Here is a 25,943-nt window from a genome sequence, read left to right as displayed (position 1 = left end):
CTGTAGGGGACCTGTTGTGGGACTCCATCCCAAGACCCCAAGATCACACCTGAGCCAAAGACAGACGCTCAACCACTGAGCCACCCAGGTGCCCCAGTAAAACTCTTATGTTTTTTCGTTGTTTTTCTTTTTGAAGATTTTATTCATTTGTTCATGAGAGACACACACAGAGAGAGGCACAGACACAGGCAGAGGAAGAAGCAAGCCCCTGGCAGAGAGCCTGATGCAGGACTTGATTCCAGGAGCCCGGGATCACGACCTGAGCCTAAGGCAGATGCTCAACGACCGAACCACCCACGGCCCCCTTCCCGCCGCCCCCCGCCCCCCCGTAAATCTCTTCGAAAAAGTAACAGTAAGTACTCTTTTATACCAATGAACGGGCACATAACCCATTCCCGATTTCCCTTAGCCGAGCTGCTGCATCAAACTAATCCCGCACAAAGGGTGTGCTTCTCCCGAAGCTGCCGATGGCAGTGGCAGTGTAGCCAGGAGCAGTCTTGCCCAGCTCTTGCTGTAAGGAAGTGTGGCTGGTGCCGTAATGCTCACCGAAGGAATGCTGCAATTGGAGCCAGGCGATCACACCTCCCCTGGGCCTGAGCCTAGAAGATCTCCAGGCACATCCCTTCCATATTCTTTTCCGTATTCAGCAGGGAAAGGAGAGAAGCTGCGCTGAGCACGTTGGTGTAGACAGGCAGATCCCCAGTCCCCTGGGTCCTGGCCTTCAGCCCGGCTCACCCCACCACCACCCCAGTGCAATGCCTGGCTCAGCTGAAGACCGGGACGCCCTCCCACCTCTCCACTCTGGCTCTCTGCCTGTGAACTCTGGCTGTCGTGCCCCTCCCGCCGAACATCCCACTGCGTTCCTGCAACTCACACACGCTGGGCTGCCCCACAACCTCAGCCCCCGACCTCGGCCTGAATACTCTCTGGGCACTGAACTGGACGCTCTAAAGGCTCACCCTTCACTCCAGATAGCTAAAATCTGTCATTTCATATTTTCATCTATCTCCTCCTTCTAGAAACTTATTTAACCCGGGAGGGCAAATCTTCACCTCGTGTGTCCGTCTGGGCCAGAAGCAGCAGACCTGCAGACCTGCATCTTTTCATAATGTTTAAGATCTCTTCATTCATTAGTGTTTAAAATAAAAAGTTTTCTCTTTTTGTATCTGGAAAAAACACAAATATTTCTCCCAATTTATCATCGAGCTTCATTCATTCATTCATTCATTCATGAGACAAGCACACAGAGAGGCAGAGACACAGGGGGAGGGAGAAGCTGGCTCCCCAAGGGGAGCCCGACGGGGGCCAATCTAGATCTCGGGACCCCAGGACCATGCCCTGGCCAGAAGGCAGCGACCCAACTGCAAAGCCACCCAGACGACCCAAGTCAGTGATCTTTTTAACCTAATGTTTTACTTTATTTTCTGTCATATGGATATTGTTTCTGCGTTCAAATCGTTCAGTTCCTCTTCATACCTTTCATCTGTTTAGACACTGTCTTTGAAGAAGCCTTTCCCACCCTTAATTTCCTAAGTAGTTGCCTCGGTTTGCTCCCGTTTATTTTTCTCTCTTTAATGCATCAGTTTTATTAAGCTAACTGGCACCCATCTTCAAGATTTGTAAATCATTCTTCTCTTGAAGTCTTTCCACCATGTTTTCCAAAATGAACACAGTCACCTTGACCAGGAAATGCCAGGGGCTAAGAAAGCTCAAGGTTCTAATCTGTGTGAAAGAACCGGTTCTTCTTTGAAGCCTCCGGACATGGACGCCTCTTGCTTTAGGGAAAGGGGCAGCAGAAGTATCAGGAAAGTGACTGTCAAATCTGAATTCCCTCTTCTTCACAAATACTGGTTGGATCTGCCCACAGGGAAGCTGTAACAAAGTAAGACAGACCAGGCAGCTTTCAGGCGTTCACGACAAAAATGCATTGTCTCACTGTTCTGGAGGCTGGGAGTCTGAGATTCAGGTGTGGGCACGACAAAAATACATTCTCTCACTGTTCTGGAGGCTGGGAGTCTGAGATTCAGGTGTGGGCAGGGCTGGTTCCTTCTGAGTGCTGTGGGGGAGGGGCTGTTGCATCCTCCCTCCCTGGCTGGTAGATGTCAGTCTTCTCTCCCTGTGTCATCACACACTCTTCTCTCTACTTGGATGTTTGTGTCCGAATTTTCCCTTTAAAAAAAAAAAAAAAGTTATGCATTCATTTCATGGAGAGAGCACCAGCAGGCCAGGGGAGGGGCAAAGGGGGGAGGGACAGAGAGAGAGAGAGAGAGAGAGAGAGAGAGAGAGAGAAACAGACTCCTCTCTCTGGTGTGGAACAGACACCTCTCTTGCGCTTGATGTGGGGCCAATCTAACAACCCTGAGAGCAGGGCCTGGACCAAAATCGAGTTGGATGCTCAACCAACTGCGCCCCCCAGGCGCCACCCCCCCTATTTTCCCGTCATAAAGGACAGCATGCTACAGACCCCACTTTACCTTGATTTCTTCCATAAGGACCCCACCACTAAATACAATCTCATTCTGAGGTACCAGGGGATGGTACACATGAATGGGGTGGTGGGGGTGCGAGGGGGCACACAATTCAACCCTAGCATTTGTATACCTGGTCATGTCAAATTGGCTTTCTCACTGCCTTGGTTATGCTGTAAGGGAAGAACCCTTACAGATTATCTTATCTAAGTGTTTTAGTTTATAGGTGAAGAAATGGGGACCTGGAAGAAGGAAGGATTTGCCTAGGGGCACAGGCTGCTTTGTAACAAAACCATTTCGTTCCCACCTCCCCACCACCCCCATCCTTTAGACAGGTATTCTATCTCCTGCTTTATGTCCTCCAGATTGTCTATCCTCAGGAGTCTGGGCACACAGAGAAGGGGACACAGTGAATAGGTTACAGGATTTGAATCAAAACAGCTGAAGTGAATCCTGGGGTCCGCTTCGGTCTTTTGGGCTTCACAATCCTTGTTTCTAAAAAACAAATCCTAGGACCCTGCTCTCTCAATGCAGCAAAGAAAAGGAGGAGACATTCCTCCTGCAAATGTCTTATGAAGGATAGATCTTTGATTCAAAAGAAGATTTGCAAACAAACATGGGCAAATTGGTATGTAGACACCATTTCAGAACATTTCAAAGAGGCGATAATAACAGACGATACAGCTTAACCTGACGTTGGGACCCACCAAGTATATGTCAGCCAGGGTGCAGGGGAGTATAAAAGTCAAAGACTAAGATTTACCTTTAATACTGAGCTTCACACACCAGATCTCCGAAGTCGGTATCCAGAACCTCTTCCCGTCTCCCCATCCCAGAATTCTGTTCTGTGAGTTAGCACTGCAAGCCGTCTTCCTAGGGTGTCTCTAGGTCTGAAGGGTCACAGAAGGGAAACACAGAAACCATTACTCACTAGAGAATGACAGGCCAGGGTGAGCAGCCCCTGGCTAGCTGTGACTTAGTGGAGAGGGCAGGTGTTGTTGTTGTGTGATTTTTTTTTTTTTTTTTTTTTTGAGATTTCATTCGTTTATTTGAATGAGAGAGAGAGTGACAGAGAGAACACAAGCAGCGGGGAGAGAGGAAAGCAGGCGCCCCATGAGCAGGGAGCCTGATATGGGGCTTCAATGGGTGCAGACTTCCAGTTTGAGGGAAGATGACAAAGTTCTAGAGACGGAAGTCGCTGATGGCAGCACAGCAGCGCAAACGTGCTTAAGGCCACTTAATTATACGCTCACCAATGATTAAAATGCTGTATTTTATGGTGTGTTTTTTTATCACCAAAAGAAGGAAAGAGCAAGCAAGACTCAGATGCCCAGGTGAAAAGCAGAGGAAGGAGGTACGAGGTGTGGAAGAAGCTTCCCCTGATACTACAGGACAGCCAGTCAGTTATTTTGTGACTGCATCTGTGCTCCTGGGGGCTTCCCACCTTCTCAATAAAACAGATTCTGCCTCCAATTGGAGGTTTTTCCACTCAGCCTTTGTGGGCACGTCACATTTTATCCATAGGATACACAAGGAGTAGTGAAATTCCTAGGCCAAGGGTAATACACGTGCTCAAAATTTTACATGCAAGCTAGAGCTGATTAAGTGCAATCAAGGGGCAGGTTTTGGGTGATCCATGGACTTCTGAAATCGGAGACAGCATCTGATGTGTGTGGGAGCACACGTACAATTTTCTAGGAGAAGGCTCCCAAAATACCTCTCGGGCTCAGGGACACCGGAGAGTAGAGCATGAATGCTCCCCCAGCACAGAATCCCCAACACAGCATCAGTAAAACAAGTGAGAGAGCTCTGCCAAATTAAGCGACGTAAACTAGCTTTTCAATCCAACAAGTCCATGTGCCTGGACCTTCCCTACATACTTATTTCACTCTTGTAAGATCTTACCTTCCCTCGTCTGTTTCCTCCCTCTCCTGCCAGACTGCACCCTGAAACAGGAATAGAAGGATGCAGAGAGCCCCGCATGTGCTGGAGAGGAGTAGAGTGATCCAGACACCCCGAGGACAGTTTTGGAGGATGGTTGCAGGCTGGATCGGCGACATGAGATAGCCTTGATCCTGAACTCCAGAAGTGGACCGCGGTCTCGCAGTTGCACGTGTCTTCCTTCAAAATGGCTGCCAGGCTGGAATGGTGCATGACATCAGAGGCTTCTGACCTTCCTGATTGGAAAGACTGGACTCCGTGCTTCTTGGCAACGGAGGTGGACAAGAGCATCTTCGCAGAGCATGTCCATACTCCTAGCTTGGCCCCAGCTTAGAGAAGGGATAACAGGGCTTGGGTTCACCCAGAAGCCAGAAGGGGAGTTTGAGAAGAGGAGGGTCTGAGTCTCCTGGGAGGGCACAAAGAGCTTGGGAGAAATCATGGCCAGTTGTCAACCGTCCGCCCAGTCTGAGGGCCAGAGCCCCCAGCCTAGCACATCAGGGTACGCCCCGGAGGCCGTGGTAGATGAAGAAAGCCCAGGACCATCAGGTGAGGAAGCAGGAGGGAGAAGGGACTTGACAGGCTTGACTAGTGAGTACAAATGGGTACAGAAGCCAGGAAGGTGTGTCTGACTAGACTGCACGTGACAGGAGAGATTCAGATAGCCAGGGATTGGAGAAGAGAGCACGGTAGCCGGGGACAAGGGTATCCCACTGGCAGGAAAACCCAGGAAGCAAGGAAGGAGGGTTAGGAGATGAGATCCAAAGAGGAGATAAAGGAAGAGAGGAAATTATCCCATTATCCTCATGGGAGAAATGATCTATGAGGAAGAGTTTTGAGGGCGTGGTGGGAGGTATGAAACAGTGGCAAAGATGAATGGGGGCAAATGCATACGAACGAAGGACAAAGATGAAAGGTGGTTTTGGAGAGGCCAATCGCCTATGAGGCTACAGAGAATGAAGAGGGAGTTTGGGTTTGGGGGTGTGGAAAGCGTGGCTGAATTCCAAAGACAGAAGAAGCTTTGTACTGTAGCCTGGTTTCTTCACTCAGCCCCCTCTGTAGCCCCCTGCCCCTTGCCTCAGTCCCGCGGAAGGAAGAGAGACATCGAATCCGATGAGGAGACAGCCCCTGAGGCCAACGACATCTGGGTGGTGGAGACACTGAGGGGACTCAAGATGAAGCTGAAGAGACAGCGGGTATCTTCAGTGCTCCCTGAGCACCACGAGGCGTTCAGCAGGCTGCTCGGTAGGAACAGCACCCTCCAACCTTATTCTTTTTTCCTGAAAACACAAGAAACTTCCAATGGCTACGCTTTTCCAGTGGAAAATAATTCTTTGCAGGTCGCTGAGCTCTCTCTCTCCATCCTTGGAGGACTCCATACTGACCCCTCATCGGGGACACTTAAAAATGACAGAGGGATGAGAAAGCTTAGCTGCAGTTGCACTCCTGAGACATCTTAGCGCTTACTGGCCTTTTGAGTCTAAGTGCCTTCGGCTGTGTCGGGGCAGGGGCGGGGAGGGGAGGACAGGCCATCTTTGTACCCCGATGCCACTGTGGAATGAGAAAATGACAGCGGATGATGTTATGGTCTCTGCAGTGGCACATCCATGCATGATGAGACAGCATCACTATTTACTTCAGATCCCATCCTGCAGATGCACTGCTGACACCTGCCTGCCTCTGAGTCACCCGACAAGGGGGAGCCGCCAACTTCTCTTGGCCAGTCCATGGTCTTTTCTCCCCTCTGCCCATCAGCCTCACCCTTGGCTACATCCTGAAACTTCCCCAGGGGAGGTACTGTTCTCTTTGCTCTGGAACGTTCCCACAGTAACCCCATTCCAGTGGCCAACAGGACATCTGCCCTCTTTTCACAGAGGATCCGGTCATTAAAAGATTTCTGGCCTGGGACAAAGATCTGAGAGTATCCGACAAGGTATTGTTGTTCTCCACTAAGATAGACTCTTGCTCCAACACCTGTCCTGGGGCAGGGGAATGCCTCCTCAACCCTCTCTCCAACCTCATGCCTACCAAGACTTCTGGTCGGGGACCTCGTGGCTTTTGCAGATCCCCTGGGACCTGAGCACCAGGTGTGCCCCTCTGGCTGCTGCTACCTTAAGTCCCTCTGCCTCTCTGCTCTTGGGGGGCTTCCTTTGGCTCCAGCTTATCAAAGACCCTCCTGAAGCTGGCTGTCCTAAACACAAGCCCTCAAACCAGCACAACTAGCCATCCTGGGAGCACCAGAAACTCCTCCCTTGCCTTCCCCAGTTTGTAACCAACTGTCTGACACCAAAGAAGCAGGTTCACCCAACATGTCAAAGAGGCACCACCTGCTCCAGCCTCCTGTCCCCTCACCTCACTGGTCTTCCTCTCCCAGGATGGGACCCTTCTATGACGGCTTCTCTCCTCTTTCCGCCAGTATCTCTTGTCCATGGTCATCGCCTATTTTAGCCGCGCTGGTCTCTTCTCCTGGCAGTACCAGCGAATTCATTTCTTCCTGGCACTGTGAGTATTTTGCCTCATCCATCAGCAGTAGTCAATAACCTGGGAGGAAGGAAGGTAGAAGTGGGACTCTGATCTATCGGCTCTTTTTTTCAACCTGTTTGTAACTCTTGAAATCTTGCCGTTTTTTTTTATTATTTATTTATTTATTTATTTATTTATTTATTTGAGCTGTTTAGTCTGTGTATAAAAACAGTAGGATTAGAGTATAGTGGTTTTTTTTTTTTAATAAACTATTCTTTGTAAACACAAATGCCCCTAACATCAGCTAAGAGACCCCCTGAAGAGAAGGAAACAAAAAGTCTCCAAAGAGGAGTGAAGGAAAGAACAGATGCTGCCTTGCCCCAAGCAACTAGGCTCAAGCAGCAGCCAGTTCTGATCCTTGAGATCTGTCTTCTTCCCATGGCAATACCAAGCATAACTGTCTTCCTCCTCTGCATTCCCAGCACAAATGCCTCAATTCAGCCTCAAGGCATAGCACAGATCTGTCGTAAAGGCTCCCACTGGTGTTTCTTACAAATCCGTCCCTAGCCAGTGGGTGCTATATGCCTGAAGTCTTTCCAAAGCATCGTCTCCTGCTCTACGCTCCATAACAATCTCATGGGCCAGGGGTGCTAGTGGTCAAGGTCAGAGTTTCCAGCTTAGCTCCAACCCCCTCGTCTCCATCCAACTTGTTCGCCCTCTCCGTGTTTCATCCTTCCAAGTACCCTTCCCTCCGTTTCTATACTGTGTTTCCTGTCTAGGTGATTTTGCACGTCTCCCTGAAGAAAACGACCTTTCCACAAGATTGATTCCAACCCCACAATCTTCAGATGCCCCCCCTAACCTCCCTGACGTCTGCACCCTAGTAGCACTTCTGTTAAAATTCTAGTCTCATGGGTATTTTGGACTACCGTTATTTCTCATTCACTACCCCCTTCTGCCCCTTTCCCCCCTTCCCCAATCCCATTACACTAGACGCCTGTTGAGGCAGGTCTTGTCAAAATATTACCATGCTCTCAAAAACACTCAGCACAATTCCTTACTTTTTGCAAATGTTTAAGTTAGGTCAGGTCCTCGAGGTAATCAGTATTGCCCCTGACCGTGAGAGAAAGCATTCATTTATTCATTCAACAAAAACGTATAAAGTACATCTGATGTGCCAGGGACCATGAGGCGATGGGAAGAGAGAAACAAGAAGTGCATGTTGAATTACTGCACCTACATGAACCCAGTCCTATATTAGTCATTTGGGAGGAAAGCCAGGACTACAGAAATAGAGCAGGAGCTGTATACATGCCCCTGCTCCACAGGGCGACAGGTGTGTGCACAGACAGGCTGAAGGGAAGGGGGTGGGCTCAGGGATGGGAAAACAGAGCAGCATATGCCCTCAAGCTTCTGGGTGAGTTGTCTTTCTCCTCAAAGCGGGAGAAGTCTCTGCCCAGCCATGCCTTCTTGATCGGGCGGGGGGGGGGGGGGGGTGGGGCGGGGGGGTGGGGGGGGGGCGCTCTAGGACGCTGGGTAGGAAGCCGACTGCATCTTTTCTGGGAAGCTGAGCTCAGGTGGGGGGTCCTTCCTGTCCTGCTCCTGACCAGCAACCTCATGTCTTTCTCCAGCTACCTGGCCAATGATATGGAAGAGGACAACCAGGCCCCCAAACAAGCCATCTTTTCATTCCTTTATGGGAAGAACCGTTCCCAGCGTCCCTTGTTCCACAAACTGCGATTGCAATTCATCCGATCCATGGGCTGGAAGACCAGGGTGTCCAGGGAAGAGTGCGAGGAGGTGGGTGGGCTGTGGGGATTTGGGGTGGGACAATGGGAGGGGGGGGGGGGACATGGAGGGACACGGGATTCAGGACGAGAAAGAATTAGAGCCTGGAGAGTGGGAGGGAGGGGGAGTCCACCTGGAGGTTGTCTTCTCAGGGATCTGTTTGTCTTCCAGATCCAGGCTTTCGATCCAGATCTGTGGGTGTGGGGGCGAGATCGCACCCTCATACCCTAGAGGGACCATGGAGGCCCGAGGTCATCGGCCTGAGGGGAGGTATGTCTGTGTCCTCACGGGTCCAGGCACCATGACTTACTGTGTATTGAGGAAATCTGAGGAATCCAATTGCTAGACCACGCTCCTCTCCCCTGCCCCACACATGAGCCTTCCCACACACTGTAAAGTCGAGCAGCCACGCAGCCAGACGCTGACTCAGGTCCCAGCCACATGCTCACAACCACACATAGGCATGACCTCAGGGAGATGTGTGGGGGCCAGACTAGGGAAAACCAGTTTGTCACAGAGGCATGGCTGAAATAATTCCATTCACGGCAATGGGGCCCAAATGATAGCTTTCATGAAATGTTGATTTTCTGTGGAAAGTGAGTAAGTTTTCAGTTGATTCCATAAATTGTGTATTCACTTTCTTTCTTTCTTTTTTAAGATTTTATTATCCAGGGCAGCCGCGGTGGCACAGCGGGCCAGCCACGGTGGCGCAGCGGTTTAGTGTCGCCTGCTCCTGAAGACCCGGGATCGAGTCCCGCGTCGGGCTCCCTGCGTGGAGCCTGCTTCTCCCTCTGCCTGGGTCTCTGCCTCTCTCTCTCCGTGCCTCTCATGAATAAATAAGGAAAAATCTTAGAAAAAAAATTTACTTATCTATTCATGAGAGACACAGACACACACAGAGAGAGAGAGAGAGAGAGAGAGAGAGAGAGAGAGAGGCAGAGACATATGCAGAGGGAGAAGCAGGCTCCACTCAGGGAGCCTGATGTGGGACTCGACCCCGGGACTCCAGGATCATGCCCTGGGCCGAAGGCAGGCGCCAAGCCGCTGAGCCACCCGGGGATCCCCAGACTTTCTAATTCATTTTTGGCCTTTCATCCCTCACAGGTATCAACCACAGGGACTTATTTACAACAAAGTATATGTCTGTCTAACAGTAGGATATTTGATGGAAGAGTCTACCTATCTAGTAATACAAGAGAAATTATGTCTAGTTATGCTTTCATCCAAATTTCCTTTCAAGCACATTGCTTATGGCCAGATTGCCTGTGCATTTTCCACGTCCCCTGCCTGCTTCCGGACCAGTGTCCCATTTTGTTCAATTATACCTTTCCCCTCAGGTTTTCGGTGAAGGAAGTTTGTCAGAACAAGTGAAGCTTAAGAAATAATAGTTTCAGCATGGCTTATTGTGATCGACACACAAACTTATTGATTTGGGTAGAGGATTAAGTAAAGATTGGGTTTAACTCATGTGAACTATAGCTCTGTTAGTCCATTTAGGCTCCTACATCAGAGGACTACAGAGTGGATGGATGGCTTATGAACAACAGACATTTACTTCTCACAATTTGGAGGGGACAAGTCTGCGATCAGAGTGTCAGAACCTTTACTGGGTTGGTCAGAACCTTTACTGGGTTGCAGATTGCCACCTTCTGGCTGTGTCCTCGCATGGTGGAAGGGGAGAGCTAGGTCACTGGGGTCTCTTTTATCAGAGCACTAATCCCATTCAAGAGGGCCCCACCCATGCCCTAATCATCCCAGTGGCCCCATCTAGCACCATCACCTTGTGGGTTACGATCTCAATGTATGAATTTGGGGTGTGCGTGTGGGATACAAACATTCAGACCGCATAGCACTGACCAACTTTAGGACTAGGTGTTATGGTTAAACATGGGGATCTAGGGTTAGAATGGGGGATTAGGCATGAGTCCAGACTCATGGTTCATGATGTTGATGTGTGAGTGATGTTTGCGGTATGGTGATTAGTTCAGACTCTAAGTAGCACAAAAGGACCAAGGTGAGTGTCCAGTCTAAAGCAACATTCTCTCAAGGTTGTTTGTTTTGGTCCCTGAACAGAATCACCTAGAGCCCTGGCTATAAAGTAGATGACTGGGCCTGTTCTTAGGTACATGAAGAAGTTTTTGGAGCCAGGATCACCAAAGTCCAGAAGTCATACTTGAAAATGAACTGGGGTTTAGGACGAATGATTAGGGATAAAGTGGATTTATACATTCGTCTCAACTCTGATTACAATGGACTGAGAAGGTGAATAATCTCTGTATCTGGAGAGTTGCCTCCTTGCAATCTGATGTCCTTCCTCTCTTTCTCAATTGCAGATCCCTGAGCCCCGGGGAGACGCATCTTTTCAGTAGGAAGTCAGGAACACAGGAGTCTCTTTCACAGATAATCTAGAAGAACCCAGGACCTTCCAGAACGAGCTCAATGGAGTTATCATGTTGCACTCCTAGGAGCTGGGAGTCCATGGAGGAGTCCACGGAGAGACCATAAGAAACCAGGGTTTTTTCACGTCCATCCCCTCCTGGGCCACCATCAAATATTTCACATTACTTAATTTGAATCTCTGCTGAGGTAGAGGTTGGAGGTCCCATTTTTCATGCACTGGGACACAGGTGAGGAGGAAATTACCTCAAAAATATAAAATTAGAACCCGAAGGATTGTGACAGCCAAACATATGTCATGAATTTCATTTGTTCATTTTGAAAATGTTGACCTCAGACTATATTTGTTTCTCTAGTTTTAATTTATGTATTTATTTTAAATAGTTCTGAAATAGTCATAGTTTCCGAGACATGCTATTCCAACGTAGTTTTGTGATGAGATTTCAGCTGCTGCATAACTATAACTTTGTTTACGTATTCAGGATAGGTTTTGTTTTTATTATACTTATATAATACATCAGTTATACTTATAACTAACCCGGGTTAGTTAGTTCCCTCATGTTCTTGTAACTGTAAATGTTTATTTGATAGTCTTCGTTATTAAACTGTGAGAACCAGGTGTCAGTTTTTAACTGGCCTTGATGACATGTTTGTATGTTATTTTAGGTTATTAAAGAGGACACTGCCAGGTGTCTCTTGGGGAAACATAATAAAGAGATGTCTTCTTACCTTCATGATGTTTGTGGTCATCACAATCAGTCTCATCTGTTCACTGTTCAATGATACTGTCGCTTAGTGGGGATGTGATTATTTAGCCACGTTTTCTTTTTCTTTTCTTTCTTTATTTAATATTTACAACTGTGTGCCAAGAATTTATTTTAGATTGAGGTGGATACTGCTGATTTCTCTTCAAGAGGACATGGCCTCCATATTCTTCTTCTTTTATTTTTTATTTTTTTTAATATTTTTTTAAATTTTTATTTATTTATGATAGTCACACACAGAGAGAGAGAGAGAGAGAGAGAGAGGCAGAGACACAGGCAGAGGGAGAAGCAGGCTCCATGCACTGGGAGCCTGACGTGGGACTCGATCCCGGGTCTCCAGGATGGCGCCCTGGGCCAAAGGCAGGCGCCAAACCGCTGCGCCACCCAGGGTTCCCTATTCTTCTTCTTTTAAAAAACAAACACTTCAATATAGTAACATATGATGGATTATCGGTCACAAAGGTAGAGGTCAGTGATTGATCAGCCTCATGTAACACCCAGTCCCTCCTTAATGTCCCTCCTGAATGTCCGTCACACAGTCATCCTATTCCCCCACTCCCCTCTCCTCCAGCGACCCTCCATTTGTTGCCTATGATTAAGAGTCACTTATGGTATGTGTCTCTCTCTGATATCGTCTTGTTGTATTTTTTCCTCTCTTCCCCTATGCTCCTCTTCTTTGTTTCTTAAATTCCATGTATAAGTGAAATCATATGATAATTGTCTTTCGATGACTTATTTCGCTTAGTGGAATAGCCTCTAGTTCCATCCATGTTGCTGTAAATGGCAAGACTTCACGTTCTGATGGATGAGTAATATTCCATTATACACACACACACACACACACACACACACAGGACGTCCTCTTTATCCATTCATCTGTTGATAGACATCTCGGCTCTTTCCATAGTTTGGCTCCTGTGGACATTGCTGCTATGAACATTGGGGTGCAGATGCCCCTCTGGATCACTACACTTGTGTCTTTGGAGTAAATACCCAGTAGTGCAAATGCCGGGTCGTACGGTAGGGCTCTTTGGAACTTTTTGAGGAACCTCCAGAGTAGCTACACTAGCTTACATTACCACCAACAGTGTACAAGGGTCCCCCTTTCTCCACATCCTTGCCAACGTCTATCATTTCCTGACTTGTCAATTTTAGCCACTCTGACTTGTGTGAGGTGGTATCTCATTGTAGTTTTGCTTTCTATTTCCCTGATGCCATAGCATGTGGAGCGTAGTCTCATGTGTCTGTCGGCCATTTGTATGTCCTCTTTGGAGGAATGTCTGTTCATGTCTTCTGCCCATTTGAGTTTTAAAAATATTTTGTTTATTTATTCATGAGGGACACACGGAGAGAGGGAGAGACATAGGCAGAGGGAGAAGTAGGCTCCTCGCAGGGAGCCTGATGTGGGACTCAATCCCAGGACTCTGGAATCATGACCTGAACCAAAGGCAGGTGCTCAATTGCTGAGCACCTTTTTTTTTCTTCTCCCCGTTTCTTGTTGGATTATTTGTTCTTTGGGTATTGAGTTTGATGAGTTCTTTATAGATCTTGGATACTGGCCCTTTATCTCATAAGTCATTTGCAAATATCTTCTCCCATTGTGTTGGGTATCTTTTGGTTTCCTTGACTGTTTCCTTTGCTGGGAAAAAGCTTTCAATATTCATGGAGTCCCAATAGTTCATTTTTGCCGTTGTTTCCCTTGCCTTTGGAGACATGTGTCGTAAGACGTTGCTGCAGCAGACGTCATAGAGTTTGCTGCCTGTGTTCTCCTCTAGCATTTTGATCGACACCTGTCTCATAGTTAGGTCTTTCATCCATTTTGAGTCTATTTTTGTGTATGGTGTGAGGAAATGGTCCACTTTCATTCTTCTGCATGTGGCTGTCCCATTTTCACAACACCGTTTGCTAAAGAGACTGTCTTTTTTCCACAGGATATTTTTCCTGCTTTGTCGAAGATTAGTTGAAGGCCCATTTCTACATTCTCTATTCTGTTCCATTGATCTATGTGTCTGTTTTTGTGCCAGTACTATGCTGTCATTTGAATATTGCTTTGTAATAGAGCTTGAAGTCTGAAATCGTGATGCTGCCAGTTTTTCGTTTTGTTTGTTTGTTTGTTTGTTTGTTTGCTTGCTTGCTTGTTTTTTGACAATCCTTTGGCGGCTACTCAGGGTCTTTTCTGGTTCCATACAAATTTTAGGATTATGTGTTCCAACTCTGTGAAATAAGTTGATGATATTTTGACAGGGATTGCACCGAATGTATAGACTGCCCTAGGTAGCACAGATGTCTTAACAACATATGTTCTTACAATCCATGAGCATAGAACGTTTTTCCATTTCTTTGTACCTTCCTCAATTTCTCTCATGTGTGTTCTACAGTTTTCTGAGTACAGATCCTTTGCCTCTTTGGTTAGGTTTATTCCTAGGTATCTAATGGTTTGGGGTGCAATTGGAAACGGGAGAGACTCCTTAATTTCTCTTTCTTCTGTCTCATTGCCAGTGTATAGAAATGCAGCTGGTTTTTGTGCGTGGGTTTTTATTTCCTGCCACTTTGCTGAATTCCTATACAAGTTCTAGCAATTTTGGGGTAGAATCTTTGGGGCTTTCCATGTAGAGTATCATGGCATGTGCAAAAAGTGCGTTTGACTTCTTCCTCGCGGATTCTGATGCTTTTTATTGCTTTTTCTTGTCTGTGGAGGCCCAGACCTCTCGTACTGTGTTGAACAGCAGTGATGAGGGTGGACATACCTTCTGTGTTCCTGACCTTAGGGGAAAAGCTCTCAGGTTTTCCCCATTGAGATGATATTTGCTGTGGGTCTTCCGTAGATGTCAGCCACATTCCTTAACTTCCAAAACTAACTCTCAGTTATTTTTCATGTAGAAAAAAACTGAAGACAAGGAGGATCTTCAGCTGGTGTCTTCTTTTGTTTAAAGATTTATTTATTTCGGTGAGAGAGAGGGCAAACACAAGCAGGGGGAGGAGCGGAGGGAGAAGGAAAACCAGACTCCCCGCTGAGCTGGGAGCCTGACCTGGGGCTCCATCTCAGGGCCCCAGGATCATGACCTCCGCTGAAGGCAGGTGCTTAGCCAACTGAGCCACCCAGGCACCCCCTGAGCTAATGTCTTTAAGTAGGAAACGAGAAGATATTGAGGGAGAAAATGGGGGAGAAAAGGAAGATAGCGCTATGGGGGACCTAGACAGTAATCTGAAATTTACAATGAAGGCAAGGTGGCTCAGCAAGATTACGCATTCCAGGAGATGGTCCAAGGCAAGCAGATCCAGGAGTGCAGGGAACACAAGCATTGTGTGTTCAATATTCAATCACAGTAGGCGTCCCTTTCACAACCCCCAATTCCAGTTTTTTTGTGGTAGAAGAAAAATAAGAGTGTGTGATGAAATGGTAACAGCTGCATAGAAATGACGGTTTTGGAGAACTTTCTGAGAAGCACAATAAGATAAGAGGAGCTAAAGCTGTCAAATAAGATAAGCGCGGAGAAGAAAGACCTAATGACATGAATCCCGAATTTTGGAGAAAACCATCTTGGGCAACGGTAGCAGCAGAGAACACTTCAGTGTCCTCAGGATGCATCATGCTCCTGGCACATACATGTGTATCACCAGTCAGGAAGCTCACCCAAGTGTGGTGACCAGGATTTTTACTGAAGTTTCATTAAGGGAGTGTGATTAATTCAATCACTGGCCATACACTGAACTCAATCTCAGGCTCCCTTCCTTCCGCTAGAGATTGGGCTGATATCAAGTGGTTCAAAAGCCCCAACCCTGTTGGTGTTCCTGATATAGCTGGCCCCTATCCTTAGCATCAACTCAGCAGTTTGGTCCAAGAGGCCTACCAGGATAACAAACACTCCCATCACTTAGGCAATTCCAAAGATTTAGAAACTCTCTTCCAGGATCCAGGCAGAAGACCCAGACAAATTCTTTCCACAACACATTGGCTATGGTCAGGAGTCTGTCAGAACTCAGGTGGTCAGGGAAGATACAGATTTGAGGACAGATCAATCACAGGAGATACCGGAGAAGTTAAACAGATAAGGATTGAAGTAATGGGGCGCTCACAGGGATTTGGAATAGCCCAGGTGATGCGAGAAATTTAGGATATGAACATAGCTCTCTATATAGGAGCAACTGAGGAAAGAGAAGCCAAAGGAAAAACTGTGTTTGTGTGTGCGTGTGCGCGCGCACGTGCGTGCGTGTGCTGCGGCGGGGGGCGGGGGGGTGGTTGCAACTCTAGTAAATGACATGAGCTGATAAGCATGGAGCGATTTCAGAAAGTGAAACCACCAAGGTCAAAAGGGCAAGGGACATTAAAATCTAATTAGAGCAGCTCTGGAAGAGGGACAACATTAAGAAGTGGGACACACAGTTGATGGACTCAGGGTAGCAGAGAGACTAGATTGTGCAGACATGGAAACAAAGAGGAAAAACAGTCTGACAGCTTGGAAACAGACATAACTTATGAGACATCTGGGATTTAAAATGTATATTTAGGAAGCTCTAGGCCTCTGTAGGATGGCAGGTGAAGGCAGGTTAGGAAACAGCTCAAATGACCTCAACGAAATGATGCAAGAAACAAGATGATGGTTCCAAACAATAAAGAAATAGCAAACAGGCAAGAAAACAGATGCGAGAAGACAGTAGAGGAACATGTCTGAAGTATAGGAGAAACACCAGCAAAGCTGCCTTGAAACAAAACCAAGGCACAAACACACACACACACACACACACACACACACACACACACACACAAAAGCATTTTTGGACATGAGAGCTGAAAGAATTCATTAGCAACTACAAGAAATGTTCCAGGGCCCCTGGGTGGCTGGCTCATTTGTTGATTTCAGCTCAGGTCATGATCTCAGAGGCCTGGGATCAAGCCCCAAGTCCAGCTCTGTACTCAGAGCTCAGTCACCTTGGGAATTCTCTCTCTCCCTCTGCCCCTTCCCTCCACTTGTGCTCTTTCTCTCAGATAAATAAATAATCCTAACAACAACAACAAAAAGGGTTCCAAAATCTATAAAGAACTTATCAAACTCAACATCCAAAAAGCAAATAGTCCACTTAAGAAATGGGCAGAAGACACGAAGAGACAGTTTTCCAAAGAAGACATCCAAAGCAGACAGACACATGAAAAGATGCTCAACATCACCCATCACCGGAGAAAGATATCAAAACCACGATGAGATATCACCTAACACCTGTCAGAAACCCCAAAATGAAATTAAACATACAAGAAACAACATCCCTCTTGTACTGTTGCTGGCAATGCAAACTGGTGCAGCCACGCTGGAAAACAGTATGGAGGTTCCTCAAAAAGTTAAAAATAGAGCTACCCTAGGATCCACCAACTGCACTACTGGCTAACTATTTACCCAAAGGAAACAAAAATACAGATTCAAACATTCTGATGTTCATAGTGTTGGGCTGGCGAGACCGGGGACGTCAAAACAGCCCACCCGAGGCCAGCAACCTCCCAACCTCCCAATAAAGGCACCTTGCCGCCCCGCCCCCATCTTCCTGCCAAAGCTGCCTTGCTGCCCTACACTATCTTAGCTTACAAAACACAGATCAGCCCCCCCACCCCACCCCCCGCCGCCCACCACCCTCTAACCCTTGCCCCAACCCGAATGCCGCCCTGGCCCCATCTTCCCGCCAAAAACTCTTTATAAACACCCCTGCAGTTTGCCTGGGCACGGCTTCAGGGAACCACACCAGGGAGCGCTCCCCATTAAAGCACTCTCAAACCTACCACCTGGTTCTGCTCTCTTTAATTGTATCCCCCGATCATTAAAAGAAAACCTGACATATATCAGCATTATCAACAACAGCCAAACTATGAAGAGAGTCCAAATGTCCACTGAGTAGTGAATGGATAAAGAAGATGCGGCGTATATACACAACGGAATGCTACTTAGCCATCAAAATGAATGGACTCTTGCCATTTGCAATGACATGGATAGGGGTACACTATACTAACCTAAGCAAAGTAAGAGAAAAACAAATACCGTATGATCTCATTCATATTAGGAATTGAAGAAAGCAGATGAACATACGGGAAGAGGGAAAAAGGGAGACAGGGAAACAAACCATAAGACTCTTAAGGATAGAGAATACACTGAGGGTTGATGGAGGCAGCTGATTGCAGGAGGGCCTAGATAGGGGATGAGTATCAAGGAGGGCACTTGTTGTGATGAGCACCGGGTGTCTTATATATGTGATGAATCACTGAATTCTACTCCTGAAACCGATACTGCACTGCATGTTCACTACCTAGAATTTAAATAAAATATTGGAAAAGAAAAAAAAAAAAGCCTTAGAGTGTTCAAGGATGTCCTTCAGGCACAAGGAAAATGACAGGAGATCTACATCTGGAAAGACATAAAACATAAAGAAACCAAGTGCACCAGAAATGGCAACGATGTTATTTTAGTATTCCTTAAAAAATAACACTTTACCCAAAAATCACAATGTCTTGGGGGATTGATTCTACCTGTGAAAGTAATATCCGGGCAGTCTGGGTGGCTCAGCAGTTTAGCCCCGCTGTCAGTCCAGGGCCTTATCCTGGAGACGCAGCATCCACTCCCGCGTCGGGCTCCCTGCATGGGGCCTGCTTCACCCTCTGCCTGTGTCTCTGCCTTTCTACCTCTCTCTCTCTCTCTCTCTCTCTCTCTCTCTCTCTGTGTGTGTGTGTGTGTGTGTGTGCGTGTGTGTCTTTCATGAAGAAATCAATAATAAGTCTTAAAAAAAAGAAAAAAAAGAGTAATATCCAACAACAGCATAAGGACCAAGAGGGGAGAAATGGAAATAACCACAGGCTCCCTATAGTTGAAGTGAAACAGTACATTACCTGAAGATGAACTGTAAAATATTAAAGCAGCATAACAGAAACCCCAAAACAATAAAAACATAACAGTGTTAGAGCCAAAGACCCCGCAAAAGATGTAAAACAGAATCACAAAAAATACACAATCCATTGAAAGGAAAGAAGTTCACAAAAGAAGAAAAAAGAAACAAAGCCAATGGTACAAAGAGAAAACAAAACCAGACTACAACCCTTACTGGTTATATCAATAGTCAGATTACATGTAACGTGGTCTAAGCAAACCAATTAACAAGCAGAGACTGTCAGACTGGATTTAAAAACAGCAAGATCCAACTATCTGCACTTGAAGTATGAAGATGGAAACAGGTTGAAAGTAAAAGGGTGACATCAGATGCCAACACGTCTCAAAAGAAAGCCAGACTGGCCACATGAGACTGTTATAATAAACTTCCACTTCCGGAATTCAATCCATCCATCAATATCCTTGATCTTAGCAGGTACAATCTGAAAACGGACATGACAGATGACATCCACTCTCAAATGATTCAGGTAAGAAATACACACACACACACACACACACACACACACACACAGAGAGAGAGCTAATAAAGCAAATGTGGGGAGAGGTACAAAACTGGAGTATCCAGGCAAAGGGAACATGGGAGTTCTCTAAGATCCTTGCGACTGTTGTGTAAGATTGAAGTTTTTTCAAAATAAAATGTTGAATAAAAATGAATGCTATCAAATACATAGAGGATGTTGCAAAAGGACTCAGAAACCCATCTGAAGGGATTCCTCTGGTCAAACACAGAACCACTTAGACATCAAAGAGAGAAACGACTTCAATGTACTGAAATACTTAAAATTTGTGTAAACCCATGAGCTCATAATGGTAACAAAATGAATCAAAAAAAAAAAAAATCCCAGTTGCTTAGGAGCCTACTGGATATTGTGAAAATAATCTTGTCTGTAAGAAACACAGAACTATTTAAAGAGATGTTGTTCTTTAGGAAAGTATTCTAGCTGGGAAACAAAGAAATGGTAAAGTAACATAGCACCATCTTGTCTCCCCTAAAGAACTGGGGGATCTTGGCAATGAACATCAACCAATGGATGCTAACGTCACAAAAACAAAGGAAGATGATACGGGCCTCCGGGGGAAAGCGGACAAGAGTCATGGGCAGCAAAGTCTTGCAAAAGAACTGAACAGAACTGGGTCAACGTCCGGAGCTACCTACCAATTATATAAGGCATATGGGTAATGATAAAAGTCTTCAAGTTAGAATGACAGCAATGTGGTCCACACAATCCAGACTACGGGAAACACAGGATAAGCCCAACTTCTTCAAAACATAGATTACAAAGCAGTAACATAAGAGACATACAAGGAAACCATCAGCAAATGATTTAAAAGACTTAGCCACCTGGAGAGAGTGGTCTCTGTGTATCCTGACTGAAAAGAACCACCTCAAACACATCCAGAAGATGGCAAAACTTTGAACACCAGATATTACATACTGAGAAAAAAAGGTATTGCAGGTTACCCTCACCTACTTTTTCAAACACCCCTGGTCAGTTAAAGAGCAAAAATATCTGCAGGTGAACTTTTTTAAAAGCCAAGCAAAGGGAGACTCCACGAAGAAAAGACACGTGGAAGTAATACGTCAGACGAATGATCACGGGAGGTAAGAGCTGGATGATGTCTGATGCATCTGACTGTACTGAGATCACCGCTAATCTTTTTTTTAAAGGATTTTACTTATTATTTGATAGTGAGCAACACAGTCAGAGAGAGAGCAAGAGAGCGAGAGCACACACAAGCGGGGGGAGGGACAGAGGGAGAAGCAGACCCACAAGAGCAGGGAGCCCAACTCGGTGTTCGATCCCAGGACCCCAGCATCATGACCTGAGCCGAAGGCAGACACTTAGCTGCCTGAGTCGCCCAGGGGCCCACGTCACTGCTAATCTTTAGCAACACGTTCCAGAGAGGGGTGAGGACAAAATCAAGATGCTAAGATTTGAAATGGGAACGGCAGTGAATGCATATTTACTAGGGAATACCTCCCTGTATTATGTACTGCACAACCCAAACAAGTAGTAATAACAGAAGCCACCTGAAGGATGCACAGGCCATTACACTCACGACTCAGCTTTTACCCCTGGACAAAACAGTAACAATGAAAATATGTCTCCTTGGATCACGGTATTTTGGTGCCTGGAAAAATTATACATACCAGGTCCTCGGTTTAGATAAGCAACAAACATGTCATAGGTTGCAATGATTCAATGATCATCATTAGGAAAGCTACCCACAACTACATCAATTTCACAAAGACAGTTAGTTTCTCAAGTCCTAAGAAATCTTTAAAACCCACGAGTTACAAAAATGGTTTCCTCTTACGCTCAATTCAAATCATGTAACGCACGGTACGCTCCTTTTCTGGGACTATCACGCACCTGAGTCACGTATGTAGCCCCACCCCATAGGGGTAGCTCCACACACATGAACTCGACAAAAGACTCTGGGTGTGTGGAGGCTGAGAATATTAGGGCCATTCAAGCTTAACACTGGCACAAGTACAGTCATTGTAGCTTCGGTAGCCGTCTCACGCCACTGTGACCAGGCCACTGTGACCAGGTACGGAACTCTACCTTCCCCCGGCTACACAAAAAACCCACAGAGCACGCCCTGATCAGAATAAGGAAGCAAGAGCTTGTGAGACCTCTTTACTGGAGATTCTCACACCCCCATGCTTTACTGAAAAACCCCACCTTACCCCTAGACCAGCCCATAAACACCCAGCTGTAACCCACCTCAGGTTCCAAGTCCCTGTTCCGCTGTGTCGGGTGTACTTGGACCCAAGCTCGAGCTTGCTAATAAACCCTCATGTACTTGCATCGGCATCGGCTCCTTGGCGGTTTTCTCGCATTCGCAATCTGGGGCACAACAGGTGCTGATCTGACAGGGTGAGAAGTGCATTTTACATGGTAACGTCTTTTCTTTCCATACTCCCATTTTAAAATCTGGACCCATATAAATCTCCTGAAACGCATTACAAAACCAAGCACGGAGACAGGAAAACTCACCTGGGATTCATTCATTTTCTGCTGCTCTTGGAAAACCGTAGACTCTTAACGGTGGACCTGGGGAAGAAGAAGAAATGATAGAAGTCACTGGTCATCCTGCATAATACCACCAAAGAAATCTCATTCCCTGTGAACACTCAGAAGAGGCTAAAAATGTGAGAAGAGAGAAAGGTACAACAGAATTGGGGTCCCTCCCACGTATCACGAGGTGATCAGATGGGTTACTCTTTCTCTTTCTTTCTCAGATTTTATTTATTTGTTTATTCACAAGAGACCCAGAGAGACAGAGAGAGAGAGAGGCAGAGACACAGGCAGAGGGGGAAGCAGGCTCCATGCAGGGAGCCCACGTGGGACTCCATCCTGGATCTCCAGGATCACACCCTCGGCCGAAGGACCCGTGAAACCACTGAGCCACCCGGCTGCCCTAGATGGGCTACTCTTCAATGGTTTATATAAACATCGGCTCATTTTTCTCAAACCGTTTGCCTTCATTAAACTCACGTTGAAAAAAACCCTCCTCCTCACGCTGCTCTCTACGTATTTCCTTATCTCTTCAAACTACTTAAAATCATGTATGCACAGGAACAGAAAACACCAGGTCTCTAAAATAGGGTAAATGTGCATCAAGGCACACTTGTTTTCAAATGCTCTCCCTTCGCTGGCTTGTCCGCTAGCTACACCGAAGAACCTTTTGATCACGAAAACTAACAGGGCGGCCAGCACGCGCGCCCAGGAGCCCAGGCCCGAGAGCAAGCCCACCCACGGACCCCGTCGCCCTGGACAAGCCGCCTCCCTTCTCAGGCCCAGGCTCCTCCTCAGTCAACCAGGCAGCCGCAGCCCGGCCCTCCTCGCACACCGGCCCTGCGCTCCACCGGCAGATGCCCCAGGGCACAACGCAGCCGGCTCCGCACACACTCCTGGGCGCTTAGAGACCCGTCTGGAGGCTGGACAGGGCGACGGCGCAGCAAGGGGGGGACGGGGCCAGGGGAGCCGGGACCCCACGAGTCCCGCGTCCCGGGGGAGCGCCCATCCCTCCCCGCCCGCGCGCACTCTGGCCGCCCGGAAGATCCACAACCGCCAGGAGGCCCGCAAGCGCACGACCTACCCCGTCGGGACCCGCCGAGCTGCCCCAAGGCTCGCGAGGGATCCGGGGCGGGGGCTGCTCCTCCTGCGCCCCCCGGGGCCGCCGTTCCCGGGGCGCCGGCTCTGGAACTAGCGCGCAAACTCACTTCGGGCCGACCACCCTCCGGGGCCCCAAACGGCCGCCTGACGCCTCGCCGTCCTGCGGCCGCAAACCGGCCGGACCCGGGCCGCCGCCGCCGCCGCCGCCGCCGCCGCCGCCGCCGCCGCCGCCGCCGCCACTCGACCGCCCGGCTCCTCCGGCCCAGGCCCGCGGGCTCCGGGGCTCGCGCTGGGGGGATCCCGCTCGCGCCTCCGCCCGGCCCGCGCGGACCCGCGCCCGCTGGGTGCCGGCCCGGCCGGACGGCGGACAGCCCCGCAGGTCCCGGGGAATCCTCGGCCGCCGGAGGCCGAAGCCTGGGAACCGCGGCGAGCGGTGACCTGCGCACGCACAGGAAGCGAGAGCAGCGCGGCCGCACTGCGCCTGCGCCAACACGCACACAGGCCGAGCTGCACATGCGCACCACGGCCCCGGCGTGCGGCCCGGGTCCTGCGGGAGCCCCCTGGGGGGAGCGGCACAAATACCCGGACTCTGTTTCCCGGGAGTCCAAGCGCCCACACGCTAGGGGACGTCTCGAAAGTCTCCACCTCCTCGGGTGGGTAGGAGGCACCGTGCTCAGAGGATTGACCATCCGGACCGACTGCCCAATGTCCCCGTTGTCTTCGCTCCCGTGAGGAATCGAGGAGACGTGTCGCTTCTAGTAGCGGCTGTGTCTGCGTCCTGGATCCCTGGTCCTTTCCTTCCCTGAGGTCTGTCGGCTTGGCACTGAGACTTCCACAAGCAGGAGAGGACGCGGAAGGGTGCACGTGTGCACGTCACTGAACTATGACAAGTTTCCCTAAAACACTGGGATACGATTACTACTCAGCAATGACATAAGAGAGGCGCATGGTTTCTCCAAGAAAGGAGAAGGAAATAGAAAAGGTAGCAGCTTGTCCAAGTTGCACAACGAATGCAAAGTACAGACTGCGGAACAACCGGATTTCACACACACACAAACCCGAACCCGGATACCTGGGAATTTGCCCGTCCGACGAATTAAATGTATGTTAGGTTAAAATGCCATGTTTTGACGAGGAGGTCCTAAGGACAAGGACTTAGCAGTATTTTGGGGGAGAGATTATATGACGGTGTTCCTGGCCAATTGCTTCTTCAACGCCGCGGGGTGGTGGGGATTAAAAGTAGAATCTCCCGGTCGCCTGGGTCCTGGGTGCCTCAGAGTTGAGCATCTGCCTTGGGCTCAGGCGGTGATGCCCAGGTCCGGGATGGAGTCCCGCATCGGGCTCCCTGCAGGGGGCCTGCTTCTCCCTCTGCCTGCCTCTCTGCCTCTCTCTGTGTCTCTCATGAGTAAATAAATCGTAAACAAAACAAAACAAAAAACAAAACCCTTCTCCTGCCATCCAGGAATCCTCTCCACAAATATAGAAAGAAGAGAAACTGTTCTGTTGGTTTAAACGATTTATTTGAGACAGAGAGAGAGAGAGAGAGAGAGAGCACGACAGCGCAAGAGAGCAGGGGGAGGGGCAGAGGGAGAAGAAGAGAGAATTCCCAGCTGACTCCAGGCTCAGCCTGCAGCCCCACGGAGGGCTTCATTCCACAACCCTGACATCCGGACCTGAGCCCAAACCAAGAGGCAGCTGCTTAACTGGCTAAGCCACCCAGGCCCCCCATCCTACTGTTAAATAACCTTTAAACCAGACTGTGTCGCACATCACAGGCAAACCACTAACAAGTTTGCAAGGAGAAACCCGAGACTTGTCTTTCATTGTAGCTCAGCCGATAGTTCTCATCCTAAGTGGTAAACCTGTTTCACACCTACAGGACTTGCCAGCACCATTTGCTATGCATTTTTCCATAGTTCATCCTAAATTCACCTGGTAATCGCGGTGCTGGTCCATCCTAGTTGTCTCTGTGTGAAGGAGAAAAAAAAGTTCTTACCTTTCTCTGTCAAGCAGGTAGTTTACAGCTCATAGCAAGATGCCTAGAGACCATGCTTACCCCCTCCCGGAGACACAGAGGGACATTATCTTCCTTGAGGTTTACAGGTCAAAGACATGGCTCCCAGGCCCTTAAGAACAACCTTCCTGGGTTGTAATGTGGGCAATAAAATTGTTTAGCTTCAAAAGATATTTAGGTACGTATGAGATCAACAGAGGAAGTATGTATATTACAAGTTGACTCGGGTAATGCTTTTCTTTTTTTTTTTTTTTTTTTTAAAGATTTGATATTCATGAGACACACACACAGAGAGAGGGGAAGAGACGTAGGCAACTGGAGAAGCAGGCTTCCTGTAGGGGACCTGTTGTGGGACTCCATCCCAAGACCCCAAGATCACACCTGAGCCAAAGACAGACGCTCAACCACTGAGCCACCCAGGTGCCCCAGTAAAACTCTTATGTTTTTTCGTTGTTTTTCTTTTTGAAGATTTTATTCATTTGTTCATGAGAGACACACACAGAGAGAGGCACAGACACAGGCAGAGGAAGAAGCAAGCCCCTGGCAGAGAGCCTGATGCAGGACTTGATTCCAGGAGCCCGGGATCACGACCTGAGCCTAAGGCAGATGCTCAACGACCGAACCACCCACGGCCCCCTTCCCGCCGCCCCCCGCCCCCCCGTAAATCTCTTCGAAAAAGTAACAGTAAGTACTCTTTTATACCAATGAACGGGCACATAACCCATTCCCGATTTCCCTTAGCCGAGCTGCTGCATCAAACTAATCCCGCACAAAGGGTGTGCTTCTCCCGAAGCTGCCGATGGCAGTGGCAGTGTAGCCAGGAGCAGTCTTGCCCAGCTCTTGCTGTAAGGAAGTGTGGCTGGTGCCGTAATGCTCACCGAAGGAATGCTGCAATTGGAGCCAGGCGATCACACCTCCCCTGGGCCTGAGCCTAGAAGATCTCCAGGCACATCCCTTCCATATTCTTTTCCGTATTCAGCAGGGAAAGGAGAGAAGCTGCGCTGAGCACGTTGGTGTAGACAGGCAGATCCCCAGTCCCCTGGGTCCTGGCCTTCAGCCCG

The 25,943-nt window shown here is 48.2% G+C and overlaps 2 protein-coding genes and 1 long non-coding RNA gene across 5 annotated transcripts; 2 read left to right on the top strand and 1 right to left on the bottom strand.

Annotated features, from left to right (window-relative positions):
* Positions 1-221: 221 nt before the first annotated feature.
* On the top strand, positions 222-1,165 carry LOC140597305 (uncharacterized). The gene is made up of 2 exons (XR_011999176.1): positions 222-352; positions 1,020-1,165. It is a non-coding gene; the product is annotated as an uncharacterized lncRNA (long non-coding RNA).
* A 229-nt stretch (positions 1,166-1,394) lies between these two features.
* LOC140597303 (uncharacterized) lies at positions 1,395-25,868 on the bottom strand. Of its 3 annotated transcripts, none has more exons than XR_011999174.1 (7): positions 22,852-25,868; positions 21,747-21,803; positions 21,474-21,618; positions 6,759-6,947; positions 4,374-5,957; positions 3,232-3,358; positions 1,395-2,169 (listed from the first exon to the last, which is right to left on the bottom strand). XR_011999174.1 is itself a non-coding variant. In XM_072745411.1 (3 exons), exons 1-2 carry the CDS (start codon positions 23,555-23,557, stop codon positions 21,754-21,756), a joined length of 756 nt encoding a protein of 251 aa, XP_072601512.1. In that variant the 5' UTR covers positions 23,558-25,868; the 3' UTR covers positions 6,758-6,947; positions 21,747-21,753. The 3 variants fall into 3 exon arrangements, 1 of the variants encoding a protein (XP_072601512.1); XR_011999173.1 differs by having other exon boundaries at positions 4,374-5,686; XM_072745411.1 differs by lacking the exons at positions 1,395-2,169; positions 3,232-3,358; positions 4,374-5,957; positions 21,474-21,618 and having other exon boundaries at positions 6,758-6,947.
* On the top strand, positions 5,279-8,758 carry LOC140597306 (speedy protein E4-like). Its single transcript, XM_072745413.1, has 5 exons — positions 5,279-5,651; positions 6,281-6,339; positions 6,823-6,908; positions 8,501-8,680; positions 8,743-8,758. Exons 1-5 carry the CDS (start codon positions 5,279-5,281, stop codon positions 8,756-8,758), a joined length of 714 nt encoding a protein of 237 aa, XP_072601514.1.
* Positions 25,869-25,943: the final 75 nt, after the last annotated feature.

This window comes from Vulpes vulpes, unplaced genomic scaffold (assembly GCF_048418805.1).
Source record: "Vulpes vulpes isolate BD-2025 unplaced genomic scaffold, VulVul3 u000000668, whole genome shotgun sequence".
Classification (NCBI taxonomy): domain Eukaryota; kingdom Metazoa; phylum Chordata; class Mammalia; order Carnivora; family Canidae; genus Vulpes; species Vulpes vulpes.
The sequence above is the reverse complement of the archived record's forward strand: the minus strand, read 5'-3'. Positions and strand labels throughout refer to the sequence as shown.